At 34.0% G+C, this 19955-nt stretch overlaps 1 protein-coding gene across 4 annotated transcripts in view; it reads left to right on the plus strand.

The window, feature by feature from the left end:
* Nucleotides 1–19955, plus strand: part of CNOT6L (CCR4-NOT transcription complex subunit 6 like) — a 120045-nt gene that overhangs the window by 69366 nt on the left and 30724 nt on the right. For all 4 annotated transcript variants that reach the window (XM_040480514.1, XM_040480522.1, XM_040480498.1 and 1 more), the window contains exons 5-8: nt 2394–2483; nt 13669–13737; nt 16269–16426; nt 18481–18635. In XM_040480514.1, coding sequence (XP_040336448.1) covers nt 2394–2483; nt 13669–13737; nt 16269–16426; nt 18481–18635 — 472 coding nt within the window. The remainder of the gene's footprint in view (nt 1–2393; nt 2484–13668; nt 13738–16268; nt 16427–18480; nt 18636–19955) is intronic.

Genomic DNA, 19955 nt, shown 5'->3' on the forward strand with positions numbered 1-19955 from the left:
ACTCGAAAAGATCATATATTTTCCTCTGTATGAGTATAGTATTATATAAATATCATCATATCGGTTGACAGGTTTTTCTCATTTCCATCTCTACTGACTTTCTGTTTACTTTTTTTGTTGATAACTAGTGGAGGAGTGTTGAAGTCTTAAATACCATTTTGCAGTCTTGGGAGATACTATTCCACTCTATTCCAGCTTCCATTCTTGCTAATGAATTTTATTACCATTAACGTGTTTGTTTTGTTTTGTTTTTAAGTAGCTGGTTATTTTCCCCAAAGGGTTTTAAAGCTTTCTATTTACAATTGTCCTTCACAAGTTTGCCGTACAATGTAAAATGAAATCCTTTCATGTACTTCTTCCTATACGTTGTGCTTCTTCTGTCAGTTTATTCATTCTTTAAAAATTATCTTGTGAAAGTTTGCAGCCTTTTTCTATTTAAGTAATGTGTCTTCTCACTTCTCTTTAAACTGTCTTTCCAGGGGCGCCTGGGTGGCGCAGTCGGTTAAGCGTCCGACTTCAGCCAGGTCACGATCTCGCGGTCCGTGAGTTCGAGCCCTGCGTCGGGCTCTGGGCTGATGGCTCAGAGCCTGGAGCCTGTTTCCGATTCTGTGTCTCCCTCTCTCTCTGCCCCTCGCCCGTTCATGCTCTGTCTCTCTCTGTCCCAAAAATAAATAAAAACGTTGGAAAAAAAAATTTAAACTGTCTTTCCAACAGGACTTGTTTCCTGTTGGCTGTCGTATGTCAGAATCTAAATTTTTTTTCCAGTTTTCTTGTTTGTATCTCCTGTTGCCTTTGGGTTTTCCCAAAGGACTCCGAGCTTCTAGTTCTGTTTACCATAATCATCTGTTATTATACAGAAACAATACTGATGTGATTGCATGATGTGGAAGGGGAGGAAGAGTCCTATAGTTTTATGATTAGGTCTCAGTCCCATTAAAAATGGACCTGAATTAGATCTCCTTCCTGCTCTCTCCACCCCAAATTAGGCTAGAGAGGGCTGGAGTGTTGGGTATTTACCTAACATTAAATGGTAAAACTTCACCTGATTATACTCGTAAAATAGTTTGCCTTGCATGCAGGACTTGTTAAGGAGAGCATTACTCTTCCTACCAGAAGCATAAGGGGAATTTTTATCCAGTCTTTATATTAAAAACCTGGTCGGTCTCCTGGAAGTAAAACTCAGAGAATGTTGGATATTCCTAAGATTGTGTTCCTTCTTGAGTTTTTAATTCTCTAGTTAATGTCTTCCAAGCCTCTGACAATTTGTCGATTATGATTTAACCTGTTTCAGCTATTACTAGTTCCATTTCTGGGCTTCTTTATCTGGACTTTAGCTGCCACTAGGCTGTGATTCTCTGTATGTGCCTGTTTGTGTTTAGGGCAGCAGTTTGCCTTATGATCTTAACTGTGGGGACAGAGTGACAACTTCCAGCTTCTTTCTTTAGATGTTGAGCTAGAGACCCAAGTCCTATTCTCTGTTTCTAGAGCTCCAACTTAATATATGTTAAGATTTTTTATTTTTATTTTTTTAAAGTTTATTTACTTAATTTGAGAGAGAGCAGCAAGCATGACCAGGGAGAAGGTCAGAGAGAGAGAGAGAGAGAAAGAAGAGAATCCCAAGCAGGTTCTGAGCTGTCAGTGTGCAGCCTGGTGAAGGGCTCAATCTCACAAACCATGAGATCATGATCTGACTGGAAATCACAAGTTGGACACTCAACTGACTGAGATACCCAAGCACCCCAAGATTTCTTATTCTAACTCACATATTTTTACTGTTCCGTATTTTATATCTTTCTCTTATTGATGCATTTTGGGTAGTTTCTTTGAATGTATTTTTTCTGTTCAACAATTTTATTTTTAGCTATAATCTACTGCCTAACTCATTGACCATGATTTTTTTTGCTAGTACTTTGAGTATATGTACTAAACTACCCAAATATTTTAGTATGCACCTTGACTGACTGATTCATTCATTCGAATGAATGAATGAATACATTCATTCGAATGAATACAGGACTATTTGTCTTTCAGTTAGAATATTGTCTTCAAAGATAAACAGAACTTATAAAGGTTAATTAATTGTGCTGATTTGTGATAGTACTTCAGAATTGACTAAGTTTAGTATATATGTTTACATACATAGGTGGTTTTGGCAAACAAATTGTAGGTAGCTAGTATAAACAGTGAAATCTGGAAAGAAATAACTTTTCTGAAATTTTTCTTTATGACTGTCTTAAAGTATTTCTTTAAATTCACATAATTTCTTAAAATTAATGTAACATTAAATACTGTAACATTCACTTTAGAAAATTAGTATTTTGTTTTATTGCATACATTTGTCTGGTCCTAACAATTGCAAGTCTTACAGATTTTATTTTTGTATTCTGATTTAGGCAATCCTTTATCACAGGATATTCTCAATTTATACCAGGACCCAGATGGAACCCGAAAGCTACTGAACTTCATGCTTGACAATCTTGCAGGTAAGTCTTAATGACAAAATAGTGAACTCAACATGTATTACTGCTAGCTTATATGTCACATGTTGCTTAAGAGCATCTGACCTTTTTTTTTTTTTTATAACTTTTTACAATTTTGGAGTTATTATATTTCATGGTAGTGGGACAATCTTTTCATATACCGAGTACTTCCTATTTACCAAGCAATATGTTACGAGCTTTAGTTATATTATTTAATCTCTCTAAAGAACCTAGGAGGTAGGAATTTTTACTGGTTGCACAGATGCAAGTTCTGAGATTCAGAGAATAAAATGTGATTTTCCCAAATTACACAGCTGGTTAATGCTGGAGCTGTGAACACAAGATTCTCTTGATCACAAGTACATAGTTATTAATTGTAAGCAGATTACATGGATCCCACACACTGTACACATTTTTTTGTGAACAAAATTACTAGTTTGTTTCACTACACATTCGGGGAAATTTTGCAAGCAGGATTTTGATTAAGAACACCAAATGTATCTGACTAAAATAGTTGTATTCCAAATAGAAATTTTTTTAATATAAGAAGTGTATTAAGTATTTGACTTAAAACTTGTTTTTGCTTAAGCACTCAAAATATGAGTAAATGTATAGATGCTTGAATTCAGATATTTTTCTTGGAATAATGTCTTTCTAAAATACAGAATCGCAAACAGAGACATCTAGATTCCAGCATCAGGCCATCATCACAATATGTTGTCTATACTTTTTTTAATTATCTCCATCATAGAAGACACCTACGTAAAAATTTTTTAAGAATGGTGATATTTACAATAATGTAAAACCAAATTAATATCATCGCAAATATTTTTGGCTTATAAAAACTAAAGTCAATTGATGAGAGATAATAAACTTGAGAGGTTCTTTCAGTAACAAATTAAGACTATCTAGCTAAAAGTTTAATTCAGCTGTATATATAGTATGTGTACACTAATTCCTTTTTGCTTTAAAAATACAATTCTCCTTTGTCAATATAGATGTAGCCACTTGACCCAGTCATATGGCATGTGTTGGGGTTTGTGTGTATATAATTTTTTAGGAGGTCTTCAGTGCTTTAGATACGAGTCATTGTTGGCATATATGTTGCAGACATCTTCTCCCATGCTCTTGTTTGCCTTTCCACTTTCTTAATTTGTTTTTTGATGAACAGAAAACATTTTAACATAATTGAATTTATTGAGCTTTTCTATTATGGTATTGCTTTTGTGTCCTTTTTAAGAATTTTTCCCTACCCCAAGCTCAAGAATATATTTTCCTATATCTAAAAACTTCATTTTTTACCTGTAACATTTAGAGCTATCATCTTCCTAGAATTGAAATTTGTATATCGTAGGAGTCTATATTCATAACTTTTCCATTTGACTTTGAGCCTTTTATGGGAAAGACTGTCCTTTCATTACTGTATTTTAGTGCCATCTTTGTGATAAATTGTCTTTGTATGTATGGGTTTATTTCTGGGGTTTTGTATTCTCTATTTAATTCTGTCTTTATGATAATATATAACAGTGTCTTTAATTATGGTATTTTTATAAGATATCTTAAGATTCAGTAGAGTAAGCCTTCCATCTTGATTTGATTCTAAAGTCTAAGCTAGTTTTGCCCCCATCCTTCTTTACCCTGTATTTTCATTAAAATTATTAGAATTGGCTTTTCAGGTTTCTCCCCTCCCCCAAAATATAAGAATTTAGGTTGAGATTATACTGAATCTATAGATTGCTTTGGAAAAAATTGACCTGTTTACAACACTGGATCTTCTAATCTAGCAGTGTTGAATATTCTTTCATTTATTGTGCTTTCTCTAATTTCTCTTGATAGAGTTTTAGGTTTCTGTGTAGTATTCTTTACATTTCTTATTACATTTATTCTAGGTATTGAGTTTTTTGATGCTCTCATAAATGGTCTTTTTTTTTTTTTTTAACGTTTATTTATTTTTGAGACAGAGAGAGACAGAGCATGAATGGGGGAGGGTCAGAGAGAGGGAGACACAGAATCTGAAACAGGCTCCAGGCTCTGAGCTGTCAGCACAGAGCCCGACGCGGGGCTCAAACTCACGGACCGCGAGATCATGACCTGAGCCAAAGTCGGCCGCTTAACCAACTGAGCCACCCAGGCGCCCCATAAATGGTCTTTTTGAAAATGAATCTCAGTAAGATGATTATTGCTCATTTATGGAATACAGTTGGGTTTTGTATATTTATTGGTATTCAGACACCTTGCTAAACACTTGAAAGTGCCTTTGATAAATACATATTCAGCCATTTCACTAAAATCTTTTTAATCCTAAGGTATTTTTATTTTAATTCTACAATTGTGTCATTGCACATAACAACACTTTCATTACTCTCTAATTCTTATCTTTTATTTCTTTTTCTTGCCTTATTGTACTTGCTAAGATCTTTAGTAGGTGCTAACAGTAGTGATAATTTGTCTAATTTCAAAATTTATTAGCTTTTTGAAATTATGATTAAGTATGGCATTCACTGTAGTTTTTATATATATCAGATTAAGGAAGTTCTATTCCTATTTAGAGTTTTTCATTTTTTAATATGAACAAATGTTAAATACTATCAAATGCTTTTTTTTCTTAAGATGAGAATATGTTTTCTGGCCTTTATGCTGTTAATTTGGTAAATGGATTGATTTTAATGCTATACCACCTTTGTATTAAATTCAAATAGGTTGCAGTATAGTATTATCCTTTTTATATATCCCTTTATTCAGTTAGCTAATATTTTACCTAGGATTTTTTGCATGTAAGTTTAAGTGAGATCGATCAATAATTTTCCTTTCTTCAATATTCTTGTCAGGTTTTAGTATGAAGATTATACAGGCATCACAAAATTTATTTTCTGTTAATTGGAAGAGAATATTTATGATTGGTGTTTCTTAAATGTATGGTAGAATACATCAGAGTCTGGGGTTTCTTTGTAGGAAGTTTTCAATTGCTGATTTAGTTTCTTTAATAACTATAGTACTGTTCTGATATTCCATTTATCAGTTTCTGAAAGTTGTATTTTTTGGTAATTTTCCCATTTTATCTAAATCTTAATTTTTTAAAAAAATCTTCAAATTTATTTACATGAAGTTCAGAATATCTTTTAATGTTTATTTGATAGTGTTGTCTCTTTTTCATATTCCAGATATTAGTTATTTGTGTTGCTTTTATTTACTTCATGCATAGTCTTGCCTGTAGGTATTTAGCAATATTTCTTTGGGGGGAAAAAAAAGAGCCAATTTTTAGTTTTAGTAATACTCTTTTATTATTTTTTTTTAACATCAGTGATTAAAATTTTTTTTTTAATGTTTATTTTCGGGAGAGGGAGAGAGAGAGAGAGAGAGAGAGAGAGACAGGGAGATGGGAAGAGAGAGACAGAGACAGAGAGAGAGAGAGAGAGAGAAAGAGAGAATGAGCCAACGAGCGAGCAGGGGAGGGGCAGAGCCAGAGGGAGACAGAATCCAAAGCAGGCTCCAGGTTCTGAGCTGTCAGCACAGAGCCCAGTGCAGGGCTCCAACTTGACCTGAGCCAAAGTTGGATACTTGATGAGCCATCCAGGCGCCCCTGATATCAGTGTTTTTTTAAATCTTTATTCCTTGGACTTTCATCTACTGTTATTTTTTCTAACCTTTTAACATCTAAATCATTAACTTTTATACTTTGTTTTTTTCCCAAAGTATTTATTTATAAATCTCTCCTTAAATCTGGCTGTTAGCTGCATTCTTCAGGTTTCAATTTGTATTGATTTTTTATCATTCAGTTCCGTATATTATCTAATAGCTCTCATCATTGTTTCTTAGATTAATCACTTAGAAATTTCCTTATTTCTAGGAGATGTTTTATTTGTCATTGGTTCCTACCTTAATTCCATTGTGGTCAGAGAGTAATTTATTTAAAAAAATTTAAAGATTTTATTTATTAGGCAGCATATGCTTAATTTTTCTAAGTGTTATGTATGCACTTAAACAGAATGTACATTCTGTACTTATTTGGTGCTGCATTCTATATATATTAGTTTAAGTTTATTAATTGCCTGAATATGTCATACTTGATAATTACTGATTTTTATTCATTAGTGACAGCTGTGTTAAGATCTCCCGTTTTGATTATAGATTTGTTTATTTTTTATGTCTCTTGCAGGGATCGAAAGGATTGATTCTTTTATCATGTAATGGCCTTCTTTGTTCCTAGTATTTCTTTTTTTTTTTTTTTAACTTTTTTTTTTTTTTTTAACGTTTATTTATTTTTGAGACAGAGACAGAGCATGAACAGGGGAGGGGCAGAGAGAGAGGGAGACACAGAATCTGAAACAGGCTCCAGACTCTGAGCTGTCAGCACAGAGCCTGACGCGGGGCTCAAACTCACAGACTGTGAGATCATGACCTGAGCCGAAGTCGGACGCTTAACCGACCAAGCCACCCAGGCGCCCCTGTTCCTAGAAGTTCTTATTAATTACATATAGTGAGGGTTTATTTTCATATATCTTATCTTTTTGGTTATTTGTAATGTTTACCAGCTCATTATGTACTTCTCATTACTTTATTAATATAGCTATATGAAAATAGCTATGCAAATTCTTTTTGGTTAAAATTTGCACAGTATATCTTTTTCTCTTATGTTTAATGTTCTGTTTCCTTATATCTCAGTAATTATGTCTTATTTTGGGTTTATTTTTTTTCTTGTTTTTGAAGTGAAAACTTAGATTTTTTATTTTAAATCCTTTCTATTTATAAATCCAAGTATGTAGCATATGTAATTCCCTCTCAGAACTACTTTAGCTGCACCCCGCAAATTTTGATATGTTGTATTTTCATTTTCATTCTGTTTAATGTGTTTTTTTTAATTTCCTTTGAGACTTCCTCTTTCATTCATGGGTTATTTAGAATGTGTTGTTAAATTTTCTGTTCTTTTTGTTACTCTTCTTTGATTCCAGTTTGGGACCAGTTGGAAAACATATTCTGCATTATTTCAGTTCTTTTAAGTTTATTGGTGTTTGTTTCATTGTCTTGGCTAATGTTACATGGGTGCTTGAAAAAGCAAATATTCTGTAGTTGTTGGTGCATTGTTCTATAAATGTAAACTATGTTAGTTGGTGGTGATGTTCCACTCTTCTATATCTTTTCTAAATTTTCTATCTAGTATTCTTATTATCAAATACTGACATTATAGTGTTGAACTCCCCAACTGTAATTGTAGAGATGTCTGTTTCTACTGTCAGCCCTGGCAGTATTTGCTATATGTATTTGAAGTTACATTGTTTGGTGTATACATATTTAGAATTACTACATAGTCTTGCTGAATTGAACCTTTTATTATTAAGTAACAACCTTCTTTTTCTAGTATTTTCTTTGCTCTTAAGTCTGTGTGTCCGATGTAAACGTAACCACCTACTTTTTTTGTTGTTGTTTCTTCCTAGCATGGTGTTTCTTTTTCCATTGTCTTTCAACTTTACTATGTTGTTGTATTTGACATAAGTTTCTTTTAGACAACATACAGTTGAGTCATGTGTCTGTACCACAAGAGTCTGCTGTTTTAATTTGTATATTTAGATCATTGCATTTTAAATAATTAGCAATAGAGATCCCTGGGTGACTCAGTCCCTTAAGCATCTGGCTCTTAATCTTGATTTAGGTCATGATCTTGCATTTCCTGAGATTGAGCCCCCAGTCATGAGGCTCTGCACTGATAGCATGCAGCTTATTGGGATTCTCTCTCTCCCTTCCTCTCTCTGTACCTTCCTGTGCACGTTCTCTCTCTCTCTTTCTCAAAATAAATAAACTTAAAAAAAATTATTGATATGTAGCATTTAATTGTGCCATTTTTAAAAATTGTTTTCTGTTTCCTGTATGTACTTCCTTTGTTTATCTTTTCTTGGTTTCCTGTGGGTTACTTAAATATTTTTTAGGATTCTCCCTTGTTTTATTTGTGCTATTTTTGAGTATATTGTCTTCTATAATTTTCTTAATATTTGCTCTAGAATCACAGTATACATAGTGTAGTCAACTGATAAAGGTATTTTATCACTTTAAGTGCATTATCGATGCCTTCCACTTGTGTGCCTCACACTCCCCACTTTTATTAAAATATGTATTTTTTTTCTTCTACCTGCACAGAGTATCACACAGATGTTATGATTTTTGCTTCAGCCATCAGCTATGACTTAAGAAGCTCATGTGGAGAAACATAATCCATTATGTTTACCCCTGATTTTACTCATTGCTTGTTCTTTCCTTTTTGATGTTCTGGGTCTTCTGTTACCATTTCCTTTCTGTTTAGAGAACTTCCATTACCCATTTTTTAAGGGCAGTTCTGTTAGCAACAAAGTCTCTTGGTTTTTCTTTTATAACATCTTTATTTCCCCTTGATTTCTGAAGGGTGGTTTTGCTGGATACGGAATTTGTGGCTTGACCGTTCTTTCTTTCAGCACTTGAAAATGTGCCACTTCCTCTGACTACCGTGGTTTCAGAAAAGAAACCCATTGTTCCGATAGGTAATGTGTCCTTTCTCTTTGATGTTTTTGAGATTTTTTTTTTTCTGTCTTTAGTTTTCAGTCTATGATATGTCTTGGTGTGAATTTCTTTGGGTTTATTCTACTAGAAGTTTGCTCACCTTCTTGAATTTGTACGTTTATGTCATTTACTAAATTTGAGACATTTTCACCATTGTCTCTTAGAATACTTTTAAGCCTATGTTGTTTCTCTTTTCTTCTTGACTCTGATGATGTGAATTTTAGAGGTTTTGTCTCTCAAGCTCTGTTCATTGTTTTCCCACAGTTTATTTTCCTTTAATTGTTCAGATGGAAGAAATCTCAAATTACTAATTTTCTTGGTTTTTTTATTTTTCTTGCCCTTTCAGTGAGTTTTGTTATTTTTTATTATATTTTTAAGTTCAGTAATTTCATTTTGGTCATTTTTTAAAAAGTTGAACTTCTTTGGACTTTTTATTTTTTCATTTGTTTCAACAGAATTTGTAATTACTTCTTGAAGCAGCTTTATGATAGCTGCTCTAAAATCTCTGTCAGATAATTTCAGCATCTAAATCATCTCTGTGTTGATCTCTGATGGTAGTCTTTTCTGCCTTAATTTGTGATAATCCTGGTCTTTGGTGTGACCAGTGATTTTCAGTTGTACTCTGGTTATCTTGAATGTTATGTTTGGAGACTCTTAAAGCTTTTATTATTAAAAAAAATTTTTTTTTGATGTTATTTTTTGAGAGAAGGAGACAGCAAGGGAGCAAGGCAGGGGCAGAGAGAGAGAGAGAGAGAGAGAGACAGAGACAGAGAGAGGAAGGGAAGGAGAGAGACAGAATCCTAATCAGGCTCCAGGCTCTGAACTGTCAGCACACAGCCTAATGAGGGGCTTGAACTCACTGACTGCCAGATCATGACCCGAGCCGAAGCTGTTCGCTTAACCAGATGAGTCACCCAGGTGCTCTTTGTTCCTTTTAAAATCAAATGTCAATTTTAACAGGCAGTTGCCCAGTTTAGGTTTAGCATATGGGTTCTGTTAGCCCTTCCAGGCTCAGCTGACACCCTCAGTGTGGGCAAACTAGGCCCATTGCTGCTGGTCCCTGGAGGGGTGGGATGTGTTGGCTGTCTTGGGCTCTGGTAGAGAGATTGCCATGAGCACTTTGAATTACCACCGCCACTGAGTGTGAGTTTCTCATGTAATACTTGTTGCATTTCTCCTTTTTGGCTTCACTGGCCAGAGGAATCAGGATTTTTTTGCTGCCCTTACCCAGCTGTCTACCACCCATTGTGGCATGTATGGGAGGTAAAAATGGGAGGATTACTGTTTTATCACATTTTAAGTATAATTCTGAGAGATTACTATGTTAACTCCTGTCTCTTGTATTCATGAGGACACTTATCTTCCATATTGATCTAAATTCTGGTACTGTTATATCTATTAAACAGTGTTTGTTTTTTTTTTTTGATAGTAGCCCGCCCATATAATTATATTTCTGTTCTTTGTCATATCACTGACATTGCAGTTTCATCTTAGAAATTAATTTTAAGTATATGTCCATATGAGTTATCATTCTCCTTGTAAGAAATGTTAAAAATTCCTATTAAGACTAGAATGTTTTTTGACCATTACCTTTAATTCCATGTTCCCTCCATGTAAGTAAACACACTTGTAAATTGGGTGTGTATTTGTGTAGATATTTTTCTAGACATTGATATGTAAAAATTACACCAGTAGAAATGTTATGGTATTACTTTTCATGTGTGTTTTTAAAATGTTTTTTAATAAAACATTTTATCATTGCATATTTTCTAATTGTTTTCATTCAGTTTTTCTTATATATTTTTCTATTTTAGCACACATGTATCTATCCCTTTTTTCTTAAACTATACCATAGATTTCTCTAAAATGAATATTAGCCATTTACCCATGTTTTTGCTGCTATAAACAGCAGTGTAATGAGTATCTATTTGAATGCTTTCTTAAAAATTTTTTAAATGTTTATTTATTTTTGAGAGACAGAGACAGCATGAGTGGGGGAGGGGCAGAGAGAGAGGGAGACACAGAACATGAAGCAGGCTCCAGGCTCTGAGCTGTCAGCACAGAGCCTGATGCGGGGCTCGAACTCACCAGCCGCGAGATCATGACCTGAGCCAAAGTCAGATGCTCAACCGACTGAGCCACCCAGATGCCCCTAATGCTTTTGTTTTTTTTAACTTGTTTTATTTTTTATTTTTTTTATTTTTTTATTTTATTTTATTTTAAAAAAAATTTTTTTTTCAACGTTTATTTATTTTTGGGATAGAGAGAGACAGAGCATGAACGGGGGAGGGGCAGAGAGAGAGGGAGACACAGAATTGGAAACAGGCTCCAGGCTCTGAGCCATCAGCCCAGAGCCCGACGCGGGGCTCGAACTCACGGACCGCGAGATCGTGACCTAGCTGAAGTCGGACGCTTAACCGACTACACCACCCAGGCGCCCCTATTTTTTATTTTTTTTAATTTACATCCAAATTAGTTAGCTTACAGTGCAACAATGATTTCAGGAGTAGATTCCTTAGTGCCCCTTACCCATTTAGCCCATCGCCCCTCCCACAACCCCTCCAGTAACCCTCAGTTTGTTCTCCATATTTATGAGTCTCTTCTGTTTTGTCCCCCTCCCAGTTTTTATATTATTTTCATTTCCCTTCCCTTATGTTCATCTGTTTTGTCTCTTAAAGTCCTTATGTGAGTGAAGTTATATGATTTTTGTCTTTCTCTGACTAATTTCACTTAGCATAATACCCTCCAGTTCCATCCACATAGTGCAAATGGCAAGATTTCATTCTTTTTGATTGCTGAGTAATACTTCATTGTATATATCATACCACATCTTCTTTATCCATTCATCCATCGATGGACATTTGGGCTCTTTCCATACTTTGGCTATTGTTGATAATGCTGCTATAATCATTGGGGTGCATGTGTCCCTTTGAAACAGCACACCTGTATCCCGTGGATAAATGCCTAGTAGTGCAATTGCTGGGTCGTAGGGTAGTTCTATTTTTAGTTTTTGAGGAACCTCCATACTGTTTTCCAGAGTGCCTGCACCCCTTGCATTCCCATGAATGCTTCTTTAGCAGATAGGGCTGAATCCAAGAAATAGCATTGCTGGGTCATAGGGGATATGGATGTTTAAAATTTTAAAAGATGTCCTCCCAGATAGCCCTACCAATTTATATTCTTACCAGCCACATATGCAAGTATTCATTTCTTATCACCATCACCAACTCTGGATATATTAAAAAAAATTTTTTTGTCAACCTGGATAAAAACATGCTGTCTCATCTTTTTCCTGATTACTGGTGAGATATAGTGTCTTTTCATGTTTTTGACTCTTTGCATGTTGTTGGTGAATACTATGTATTTTACTTATACTGATACACTGTGATACATTAATTAAAATAGATTAGTAATGTTTTGGGAAGCACCAAAATGTCAACATCACCATACATGTTTTATTTTGAGGATTCTTTGATTTCTGAATTTTTAACCATTTGCTGATAAGGAACCCCAACAACTAGAAAGTTCCTTGTTTACACTGCACTGTATTTATATATCGGGCTTTTCATTTTTTACATAGTTGCCATGATTGTGGCATGGTACTCCTGGCAGGCATGATTGTTTTCCAGGATTCAATATGTTGATCCAGCTGCCTGGTTTGTTTGCCATCTTATGATAAGCTTCATTTCTTTCCTGGCAAGATATGGAATATGCAAACTAATGTTTGTTCCACTCTGTGAAAAGTATGGAAGCTAAAGCAGGCATCGTTTAGGTAGATGTTGGAATACCAAAATGCTTAGTAAGGTGAAACTTTAAAAAAACTTTTTATAGATGTTTGTTTATTTTTGAGAGAGATAGACACAGAGGCAGGGAGAGAGACAGAGCATGAGTGGGGGAAGGACAGAGAGAGAGGGAGACACAGAATCCCAAGCAGGCTCCAGGCTCCGAGCTGTCACTACAGAGCCCGACCCAGGGCTTGAACGCACGAACCGTGAGGTCATGACCTGAGCTGAAGTTAAACACTTAACCAACTGAGCCGTCCAGGCACCCCTTTAAAGTGAAACTTTCAAGATCTTAGATATTCTGGGCAAAATTACTGTGGCTGGATGAAGATAAGAGTGTTTTGTTTTAAAGGAACATATTTCTCAGCCACTAAATACCCTGGGAAATCCACAAACTTGAATCCAATTATCCTGTAATTGTGAATGTTCTTAAAAGGAAGAAGTAAAAGCGGTAGTTAAATCTTGGTGAATTTTCTCTCATCTGGTACTTGGGTAGCTTTTAGTTCCATGGTATTGATAATCATATCCGAGTAATTAATGTTTAACCAATGCCTTCCTTTTTTCTCTGTAATGTAGTTCTAATCTCTTGCTTTGCATGGATGTTCTAAAAGTGAAAGTTTAAAATCAAGAAATGAAGGCTGTGTAAGTGGAAATGCCAATTAGGAGTTTCCTAATGTTCTTTTCACATTTTCATTTGTGTATTTTCTTCATAGGTCTCCTTAAACTTCTTTTGGCTTCTTTATATTTCAGTATTAGAATTTTAAGTCAGTTTGTGGGGCATTAAAACTGAAGAGACAACAGAAGTTGATTTGACATTTTTAAGTAAATACTACTGATTTTAGAAGACATGAAATTAATATTTAAAATTTTTTTCCCTTCAGTTCATCCAGAGCAGCTTCCTCCGAGGCCATGGATTACATTAAAAGAACGAGACCAAATTCTGCCATCAGGTAATTTTTTTTATTCTTCCTTGTAATAAAGCCTTCCAATTGCGTAAATAAATAAATAAGTAAATCAGGCCTTCCAAATGACATCTTCACACAGGGTATTGGATAACTTAAAAAAAAATGAATTTTCCTCTGAAATTTTAAACTGCTTCAGTACTTTATCTTTCTTGAGTGGGTAGAGTGGCAGCACTTGGGAGAGAATAATTTAGACTGAGTTTATACTTGCTATATTGGAAACAAAATATGATACCAGGCCAGTGGTGTAGTGATGGTAGAAGGTAAGTATTTGAGCAATTCAAGGATATGGTTTAGCATTTTTCGAACTGCAGTATTGTAGAAAATATAAAATTTTTATGTCTTTGTAGAGACCAATAATGATTTGACATCATTTATAGTGGTTCTTACTGCTTATTAGACATTTTATAATTGGGAATTATACTTACAATAAGTTATGAATTATTATTTACCCAAATGCCTTCTTTTTAACCATAAGAGTATACCTAATTTTTCATTATATCTAATTTCATTTTTTAAATTAACAAATGAAAACTTTATTGTTTTAACACCAAGGTTGAACCAATCACTGAATACCAACACTTTAATAATTTTTTAAGGCTAAACCAGGGAACTTATTGTGTACTTTTTAAGGCCTTCTGTTTGTGTTGTGTGTTCTTTTTTAAAGTCAAAAGTATTTAGAAAAAATTATATGCTTTGGTATTGAGAAACATCTTCATGGTTCTGTTTGCATTTTAGTAACACTGAGAAATAGCAGATCTACAGTACATTTCTGTGTCTTCCAGAGTGCCTGTTTAAAATTTTAAAATCTTTCTGTGCCTCTTCAAAAGTGCAGAGGCAGTAATTTTAAAACTACCACACTCTAGAGCCACAGTGTCAGCCTATTCTAGGAGCCACTGTATCAGGTGTTATCACGAGTAACACTTCTATTAACAGGATACACATAGATGATCTGAGTAAAAGGAAAACTTTAGGTTTTCTACAGACCCTTAACTTAGGTGGATTTATTTTGTTTAGCCTTCCTTAATGCATAATTAATTGTTCCCTTTATGATACTAAAAACACCATTTTTCTGGTTCTTCAAAGTAATCCCTTTTTGAGTATGAGTGAACATAATCTTGAAGTGAAGCTTTCCTACTACTGCATACCTACTTTTCCATTAAGAAAAAGAACAACAGAAACATGTTTTTTGTCAGTTACTGAATTTTAAAAGTAATGCATTCTTGGGTTTTCCTTATTAAAAAATGAGTATGAATTTTTCTTGGGATGTATTGTACTTTTCTGAGTAGAATCTGAGTGCTAAAATGTGCCTTTTACTTCTGGTGAGTAGGGAGATGTGCATAACAACTTCTGACAGTTAAGGGTGATTTATAGGCACAAAACTATAATGATAGTTTTGGAAGAATGAGTCCCAGATAGTTAAAAAGGTAACAGTGTACAAAATGGCCACCAGTCAGATGCCCAGGGGTCCATTGAACTAAGTTTCTCTTAATCCTTTTCTCATCATCTGAATCTTTACCAGCTTCAGTCAAGTAGTATTACTCATTAATTGGATTCCTCATCTTTTATTTAAGTGTGTCATTCTCAAGAATATGGACTTCCCATTATAATCACCTGGGATGCTTTTTAAAAATATGAATATCCAGACCCTATTATACTAACTTAATTAGTCTTGAGTAGGATCTTGGGTACGAACACTTTTCAAAGAAAACGCTGGACAGAGTGATTCTAATGGACTGCCTGGATAGAGAATTACTGATAAAAATCAGGGCTTTTCATACTAATGTATATATGAATCATCTGGGGATTTTGTCAGCTTATAGGTTCTGACCTAGTAGGGTCTTTGTGGTACCAAAGATTCTGCGTTTTTGAGTTCCTAGGTGATGACTGATACTCTTGCTCCTCAGAACACATTTTTGAGTAGCAAGGATTTAAACCTTCGTCTCCTATTAGTTTGCTCACAGTCCTTTTATGTATAGTTCAAGGGCATTTTAAATTGAAAATTCAGTTTCGGAAATGAACATATGATTTGTCAGAAAGGATTCTCACAACTAAACTTTGTCCATATATTTCTGGCTTAGAGCAATATGAATAGTAAGAGGCCCCCAAACATATTAAATAATGGGTATTTTGTTAATAAAAATTAATGAAGTTAGAGCCTTTTAATGAACAGAACTAAAATTTACTTTTGTTCTACTTGTGCAGAGCTTTGCTCAAAAAATGTCAAAAAATTAGCATTCTGATTTAGAATTTGAATTTTTATTAAAATACATTTCCTAAAAATCTAAAATATGAACTATACGTCTAATTCTAGTAAAAGCTCTTTGATGTGATGGACTGCAATGAAGTTTTAGTAGGTCCAGTGTAACAGAATTTTGCCCAGGGCATCTCACAGTGCTGCCATTGGGGCAGGTTTGTGTGCCATGTGTGCTTGTGCAGGGACGCATATGACACCTCTCTGGAAAAAGTTGCCTAATTTTCTCCCTTTTCTCTTTTGTTTTTTTCCTCCCACTTCTTAGCATCATTCACAGTTATGTGTTACAATGTGTTATGTGATAAATACGCCACCCGGCAGCTATATGGCTATTGCCCGTCCTGGGCATTAAACTGGGAATACAGGAAAAAGGGAATTATGGAAGAAATTGTTAACTGTGATGCAGATATCATTAGTCTTCAGGTAATACTATAGAAATTAAATTTTCTGGGGGCACCTGGGTGGCTCAGTCGGTGAAACGTGTGGCTCGTGATCTTGGGGTTGTGAGTTGGAGCCCCACGTTGGGTGTAGAAAAAAGAAAATAATGAAATAATAAAATAAAAAAAAATTTTTCTTAAAAGATTGAAACTTAAAGGTGAACTTAATCTTATTTCTGGGAGAGAGCCTGTGTTCAAAACAAAACTCAAATTATTTTCTCTTCTCTTAAAAAAAAAAAAGGATAATTTTAATAAGCACATAAGACATTTCCACAGAGGAACTGTTTTGCTAAAGGCCAGTCATCCACTTAAATGCATTTACTCTTAAGCGAAAATTGCATCCATTATTCATGTTAATAGTTCATCTTATGAACACATCACTGGTATTGCTGAAAGAGAAAACTGCAGAAGGTTGTGTCTTTTTAGACACAGATTCTGATGGAATCTGTAAAAAAAAAAAAATTGTCCACTGTTCCTTAATGACAAATATTATAAACATTAAAAAATGTGCTGTAAATAATGCATTTTTGTCTTATTTTAAAAACCTTCTCTGAGATTTACACTTTACTGTTTTACAACATTTTATTATGATGAATTTAATTGAAGAAACACCTTTCTGTTGAGATGTGTTTTATCACTTCTTTTCAACAGTCAGCTAATGAATAGCCAAGGTTTATAGGTAGTGTTTAGTAATTTTTTCTTAGCAACTTTCGAAAGAATATTAAATGTTTATGAAGTATTTAAAAATTGTAAGTGTTATAATTTCATGGCTACTTTTCAGCGTAGCCTGAGAAGAAAGGTATTACTTTTTAAATACTTGTTTTTTTTTTTAAACTAGAATAGCTTGATAATTTATCTTTATGTTGTTTATGGTTTATATGACTTCCTGGGAAATAATAAAAATCTTCAAAAATTAAGTTTTCTTGTAAACACTGAAAACTGACATAGAATTGGGGAAGGAAGCAATAGACAAAGTTGGCTTTGTTGTGGTTACTTAATTGTCCTCTTTTTATTTAGTATTTATAGTAATAATAGCCTCACATTCCTCTAAGTATAGTTTGAAAAATAAAAACATCATAATTTTAAAAAGTATTTTTATATTGTAATAATAATTCCATAGTCTAAAATCTTTATCCTAGAGAAATTGAATATTTTGAAAAAATAAATAGAATGATGGGAGAAAACACCTAATCTCGTAATCCAGAAATCGTTGCTGTGTTAAAATTTATGAAGTGTTTGTTGTACACAGATATTAAATTTGCTTTCCTATTTATTTACAGATATATTTTCAAAAATAAAGTTGAGATCATGCTATTGTATTTAATGCACTTTCCATGGTAATAAAATTCTTCAAAACCAATTCATTATATGAGTATACATTTATTGAGTAAGCATTTGTTCTGCTGTTGAACATTTAGGCTATTTGTAAGTTTTTATTATAAAGTCATGTTATAAGCATTATAGATAAATCATTGTGTTCACATATTATTTAATTTGGAAAGATTTAAAAATATTTTATGGGTCAAAGAATAAAATTGTCTAGCTTTATATAATATTGGATTAGCAGAGACAATTGGGTGATTGGTATTCAGTTACCTAAAAATTCCTTAAAGTAGAGCTTTTTGTTGATAGATCTTAATCTTCTCACTTCTAAGTATCATTCCTTTCTACCACAGTTGAGAAAGATAAAATTACCTCTCTATATAATATTTACTATTCCCTCCTGTTTATTTTATAATCTGCCCCGTTTTGCCAGATTTGAGGAATTAAAATATAGGAGAATGAACTCTAAATTGGGACTAAAGAGACTTGGAACCAACTAGCTGTGTGAACAAGAGAATCATGCAAGCATTTCGAGTGCTTTCAGGTTTAAAAGCTGCCATTGTCAAATGGCTCCTGCCAGCTGTAAGGGAAGATAGATAATATTTGTTATGTGAATTATGCTAACTTAGTCACATCTCACTCATAATGCTAAACATTTTTATATCTTGATTAGAGTTTTCCTCTGTCATGTCGATGACAACTTTTCTTTCACCTCAGGAAGTGGAAACAGAGCAATACTTCACTCTCTTTCTGCCAGCATTGAAGGAGCGTGGATATGATGGGTTTTTTTCTCCAAAGTCACGTGCCAAAATCATGTCTGAGCAGGAGAGAAAGCATGTGGACGGTTGTGCAATATTCTTCAAAACAGAAAAGTGAGTTAAGGAAACAAATAATAATAGTATATACTTACTTCAATTATCACAATTTGAAATTGTCTTTGATTTAACCCTATAAAATGAACAAAAAGCTAGAAAGCAAGTGATGTAAAAATTAAAGCTGTTACATTTCTTAGGCTGTGTCTTGGAAATAAGAGTCTTTATTGTATTATTCTTTATTTTTTATTACCAAATTACACTAAAAATTTTGAGAGTTATGCTTGAATGTGGGGTTATCATGTTTCTAAATATATTTTTATGAAGTAGTTTTCATGTAAATAAAAGGTAGTGTAGTGCCTTTTAAGATTTGAAATGAGTGATGTGATTTTCTTTCTGTGATTTTTGTTTTGACAGTTGGCTTTCTCAGAATCATTAGTTTTATTAACCTTTTTCATCTTTCCCAGTTAACATTTCGTGTATTTAATCATTTACTAAATGTTTACTGAATATTTGCTTTGTGACAAGTGCTGTGCTAGTCAAATTAGGCACAAAGATAGACATGACATAGTTCCTAATGTCACTCAGAGCTCTAGTAGGAAAAGTAATCATATAAGAAAATAAAAATAAGATATATATACAATAGAGATCTGCATAGGTAGGTAAGAGAGGATGGAAGGGAGACAGCTTATTTAAGGATTGATTGAGATAGGACACAGTGGAAAGCAGTCATTATCAAACACACAGAAAACATGATTTGTGTTTTTTCAGAGCTGTTAATGTCATTGATTAAATCAAAAGGTGAGAATGTTATGAATGTGCTTATTAAAATACATAAATGATCTTGGGGCGCCTGGGTGGCGCAGTCGGTTAAGCGTCCGACTTCAGCCAGGTCACGATCTCGCGGTCCGTGAGTTCGAGCCCCGCGTCGGGCTCTGGGCTGATGGCTCAGAGCCTGGAGCCTGCTTCCAATTCTGTGTCTCCCTCTCTCTCTGCCCCTCCCCCGTTCATGCTCTGTCTCTGTCTGTCCCAAAAATAAAATAAACGTTGAAAAAAAAATTTTTTAAAAAAATAAAAAAAATAAAATACATAAATGATCTTGTAGAAGCTTCTGGTTGTGAAGTTGTATGCATTAGATGTACGACACTGCATTCCCTACTTGAGGGTGCAGAGCCACAATCTGTCATCTTTTGAGTGCTGGCCGAGCGGCTCGATGGTTAGAGGCACATTCTTTAGTTATCATCTTAAGGAAAAGAGAAAAGCACATTTTTTGCCTCAGAAAGGCTGCTAATTTTAGAGTGGAAAATTGAAGGAATATCCAATAGAAGACTGAAATATGTAAAGTCTGATAGAGGTTGAATCCCTTGTTTAATAATTTGG

The sequence above is a fragment of the Herpailurus yagouaroundi genome, unplaced genomic scaffold (assembly GCF_014898765.1).
Source record: "Herpailurus yagouaroundi ecotype Mexico unplaced genomic scaffold, PumYag 28, whole genome shotgun sequence".
In the NCBI taxonomy this organism is placed as follows: domain Eukaryota; kingdom Metazoa; phylum Chordata; class Mammalia; order Carnivora; family Felidae; genus Herpailurus; species Herpailurus yagouaroundi.